Genomic DNA, 5,137 nt, shown 5'->3' on the forward strand with positions numbered 1-5,137 from the left:
CATTGGCCCACCTCACAAGCGAGTCCAGGTCTCTCCGGATGGCACCCCTTCCCTCCAGCATATCAACCGAGCCACACAGCTTGGTGTCATCAGCAAACTTGCTGAGGGCGCACTCAATTCCATTGTCCATGTTACTGACAAAGATGTTAAACAACACAGGTCCCAACACCGATCCCTGAGGGACACCACTCGTTACTGGTCTCCACGTGGACGTTGAACTTTTGACCACAACTTTGTATGCGGCCATCCAGCCAGTTCTTTATCCACTGAGTGGTCCATCCATCAAATTGGTGTCTCTCCAATTTAGAGACAAGGATGTTGTGTGGGACAGTGTCGAATGCTTTGCACAAGTCCAGGTAGATGATGTCAACTGCTCTGCCACTGTCCATCAGTCCTGTAGCCCCATCATAGAAGGCCACCAAATTGGTATTACATATTACATAGTTTTTCTTCTTGAATCCTAGCAAGAGTTTTTTTTATTCATTATCTAAGGTATTAGTTTTATTTTTTCATCATTTAATGACATACTGAAACTGCAACAATGAAGTTGTTAAAACACACCTTCAAATTTGGAATCATCTAAGTTATTTGTGATATGAGGAAAACTATTGTTTGTATTTTCAGTTATTTTTTATGCAATGCTATTGTCGATGTTGTTAATAACTTCTAGTTGTTAAAATATGTAATCTAAGTTCTGACCAGGTCAGAATTTAGGAGAAAGAAGATTGAATAGAGAGGAGTAAAGTCTGAAGGCTTATAGATTGGGGCTTATCTTAGGTTTAGCTTTACTTATACAATACCTGATAAACTGTTTGAACATGAGCCAGTTATTGAGCTATACTATGTGACTGGGGGAGGGGAACTAATATGGACTAGCTGGAAAAGCTATACCTACTGGAACTGTACGTAAGACTGTTTCTTTAAGATTTTTGTGGTTTTGTAAGCCATACGTGAATCTGGTTTTGTTGGTTGGGTAATATTTTTTTCTTCAAGTGAAATTAAATTCCAAGAATATAATTTTTTCTATTCCCAAGACATGTGCATGTTACTTAAATTGTTTACTCTTGAAATAAGTTGATTAGTAGTTGTCTGACAATTTTTTACTTTCTGAAAACAATTATGGTTTTTAAAATAATAATTGTTCTTGTACTAGACAAAATCGGGGAAATAAGGAATCATTCTGGATTTTTTTTTAATTTATTTTTGTGTGTCATTCAGAGTCTGATACTTCTGAAAGTGAGAGTGATGAAACGATGAGTGAAGAGATTAGTGAAACTGACAGTCAAAGTGAAGAAAGAGAAAATAAATTTTCATTTTTTCCCAATGAAGATCAAGAGGAGTACACCTTCTTTCAGAAAACCTTAACTGCTGTTAAGAATTGGTTCACTCTCTTTGGTTGGTCTAAGGGACAAAATCCTGTTTCAGTACCATATTCACTGAGACGGTAATTCATATCTGCTTAGAGCTAACTTGTGTCTGCCTGATAAAATGTTGACATATATACTAAAGTGTTTTGAATATGATCTGAGGAATATAAATACACTCTAATGCACAGTTGTATATTAAAATTGTAGCATCTATGTGCTGTTTATATGAAAATATTATTTAGGTATTATTTTTCATTTTCTAAAATACATTTTCAACTATGATGCTCTGGTATATCATAATGCAGAGTATGTTAAATATGCAGTTCAAACTATATGTTATCCTTTTAACTGAAATTGATTCTTCTCCTGGAATGAACACAGTTCTAGCAATTTTCCCATCTTTGGCGGCATAAATGTTTTAACAATATGTCTTCTCCCTTTTCCTCTTCCCTCTCTACTTTAAAGATCAAGAAACAGATGGAAAAGCAAATTTCATAATCAACATTCTTGCAAACACCCTGGAAATATATCAGTCTTGGTGGCATCACTTAGTTGATCTTATCCAGCTTGCAACTAAATAATGAAGAAGCCAATGTTCTGGGACAGAAATACATAGACATTTATAAAAATGATGATAGAAATCAGTTATATTTGGTTGAAAGCAGTGACAAACACATTTATTTATGAAATATTTCATATATATTTATTAAATATTCCATGCTGTGCAAAATTCTTACATTATTATAAAAGTTCTGTAAAAAGAAAAAAGTGCTATACTTTTCAGCCGCCTTGGTACTGTTTTTACTTCGTGGTTTATTAAATTTGCCATCATGATGTATATCATGTTAGCTTGGTTTGTGCATTTTTCTCTTGTAGTGATGTGTGTAAAGTCCAGGCAACATCTTCACAAGACAAGGTTTTTAAACAAAACCGTGAGAAAGATACTAAGACTCTTTATGACATGTTATTCCATTTGAGTGGACAATTGTTACCAGACATTACATCAAGCCAAGCATTGGTCCTTGATCCAACTGAACGAATGTTACAACTCCACTGCCAGCACTCTACATTGCTTGCTTTCCTTAAGTAAGTAGATGTATGATAAAATGTGCATGCATATTTCCACTTTTTTGTTAGTGTAGTTCAGACTTAATTCCAACTTAACAATGTATCACAGGTTTAGGGTTTCCTTTATACTTTATCTTTTGTGATTTAAGATTAATGTCTTATAATTTTTTTAACCAAGGTTCTTATTTACTAAATTTACCAAAAATTTTACCAAATTTCTTTCCAAGGTTATCTTCTGAAGTTTACACTAATTGAGGTGTCCTTTGGTAGGGCTATATGCAACACAGGAATCTCACAAGAACCCTGCTTCCTTACTTATGAAAGAAGATGACTCTTAACCTCAGTCCTTAGACAGACACAGTAGATGTATCAGGTTTGTCACTAATGATCTTACCATTCCACTGATGCTCTTTGCCCTGTAATTATTGGTTTTAACAAAAAATTTGTAGACCTATTTTGTCATCTATTAGTCTTTAAAATAAATAATATGCCAATAAATGGAAGCACTACTCCTGCTGCTCAACAGATGTAGCTATTAGCTACTGTCATTGATAATCTTACCTTGTTGCATAATATGGAGCAACTGCCAGAGATAGTGCAAATCAAAAAAGGTTATTAGATTCTTCTTCATCCTTCTTTGCTGTTTTTGCTGTGAAACAGAGAAGAGGTAAGAGGAGCCCAAGAAAGCTTGTTAATATTCAAGAATCACCTCATCCAAGCTCAGGAGCAATGCATCCCAACAAAAAGGAAGTCAGGCAAGAAATCCAGGAGGCTGCATGGATGAAGGCAACCATTCTGTGATTCTTTGTCATTTCATTAGACTTTCTCTGAAGCTAATTTTCATAGAATCACAGAATGGTTTGGGTTGGAAGGGACCTTAAAGATCTTTTAGTTTCACCCCCTTGCTATGGGCAGGGACACCTACTAGACCAGGTTGGTCAGAGCCCCACCCAACCTGACCTTGAACACTTCCAGGGATGCAACAGCCCTAACTTTTGTGGGCGACCTGTGCCAGTGCCTCACCACCCTGAGAGTAAAGAATGTCTTTGTAATGTCTAATCTAAATATCCTCATGTTGTATTGTGTTAAATATTTACCTTAATAAGGAGGAGTTTTTTAAGATGGTGTTCCACAGTAGCAAAATGCAGCCAGTTATGAGAACATTCAGTTATATAGATCCCATCTTTTCTGATGATGAATATTGTAGATTATTCTATTGTAGATACTATTCCTATGTATCTACCAAGTAAAAACACCGAGAGAAAGATAAGATACCTGAAAAGACGAACATTGTATAGCTTCCTCCTTTATGATTTTGGAAGAATTGATGTTTTAAAGGGATTTCATGGGACAGATTGTATGCCTTATTGAAAAATGGGAATTTCAGGCATGGTGAGTTTTAGAACCAGGCTATTGATGCTATTTTGAGTCCTTGATTAAAATATTTGTGCCTTAAAAAAACCTGCTGGGTAACTGTATGAAACATGAAATTTCAATGATCTGAGAAAATAATGTCACTGTGTAAAATAAAATGGAGTAAAAAAATTTGCTATTGCCAGCAAAATATAATTCTGCGGGAAGAGAAATAAGTTGTCATGATCCTAGTTTCTAAATGTGATATAAGATTTTTGATGTACAAAGTAAATCAAATTTGGACTGTATGGTACGAGAAAAGTATGATCACTTCATTTGAGTGAGAGACTGGTTACATAACAAGAAAAGGTCATCTGATTATTATTCACATTAACTGTGTTAAAATCACAGAAAACAATGTAAATCTAGGTACGTTAGGATAATCTTTCTGACCTGAAAGTAAGGAAACTTTTCTGGTCTCCTGAGAAAAATAAACTTAGGAATTCTTCATTATTTTCCCCTTTTCCATCAACCTGCATTGTGTGAAATAAAGAATAGACTTCTCCATATGAAAGTTAGCTTTTTTTGGTATTCAGTCTAATGAAGTTGCCTTTCATTACTTTTCCTATTGAATTTATTAGTCTCTTGAGAATAGATGGCAAGTCAGTTTAACAATTGACAGTGTTTTGAAATACCTTTGCTTACATCCATGAGACTTCTGACATCAGACCTGTAGACAGATGAAGCACCATCAAATTTTAATTCTGCTAATGTTAGGTAACACTGGCCCTTTGACTTTCACATGGAAATGGGTATTACTTGTTTTGATGCTTTGTGCTGTAATAAATCATTTATGGAGGACCAATTCTCATAAAGAAGCCAGTCTGTCCAGAGGTGTGTGTGCTTTTAGCATTTAGTTGTAGGCACTTGAATTTCATAAATAGAAGCTATCTAAAGCAATAAATAGCACTGGATCATTAGTCCAAAGCGCACTTAAATAGAACTCAAAAGAGCTTGTACATAGGCTGAGAAAGTTAAAAAACTTGGACAGCTCTTAAAAAGAATTATTTTGCTGACCTATTAACTTTTCCTGCTTTACGATTTCAGATGCCAAGGAGCATATCTTCCTCATGTTATGCCAGAATTTCTGCTTGAACCTGATGATTATAAGAAATGGATTGAAGTACAGCAAGCTCTACAGAAGGTATGTTTGGGTTTTGGTTTTCTTTTTTGGTATTTGTTAGTTTTGTTCCATTCTTCGTTCTTCATTTTTTAACAAAGACCATGTGCTAAGTGTCAATCTTTCAAAGATTAATGGGAGTCCTCTGAGGACCATGAGTATTCCTGCT

The 5,137-nt window shown here is 35.1% G+C and overlaps 1 protein-coding gene across 1 annotated transcript in view; it reads left to right on the forward strand.

Moving 5' to 3' along the window:
* Positions 1-1,218: 1,218 nt before the first annotated feature.
* CHDC2 (calponin homology domain containing 2) overlaps positions 1,219-5,137 on the forward strand; it is a gene marked incomplete at both ends in the record, with an annotated part of 9,946 nt that continues 6,027 nt past the window's right edge. Inside the window, 3 exons of the mRNA XM_010012586.1 lie at positions 1,219-1,444; positions 2,244-2,453; positions 4,896-4,992. Of these exons, the coding sequence (XP_010010888.1) occupies positions 1,219-1,444; positions 2,244-2,453; positions 4,896-4,992 (533 nt within the window). The remainder of the gene's footprint in view (positions 1,445-2,243; positions 2,454-4,895; positions 4,993-5,137) is intronic.

The sequence above is a fragment of the Nestor notabilis genome, unplaced genomic scaffold (genome assembly GCF_000696875.1).
Source record: "Nestor notabilis isolate BGI_N333 unplaced genomic scaffold, ASM69687v1 scaffold13364, whole genome shotgun sequence".
NCBI classification, from domain to species: Eukaryota; Metazoa; Chordata; class Aves; order Psittaciformes; family Psittacidae; genus Nestor; species Nestor notabilis.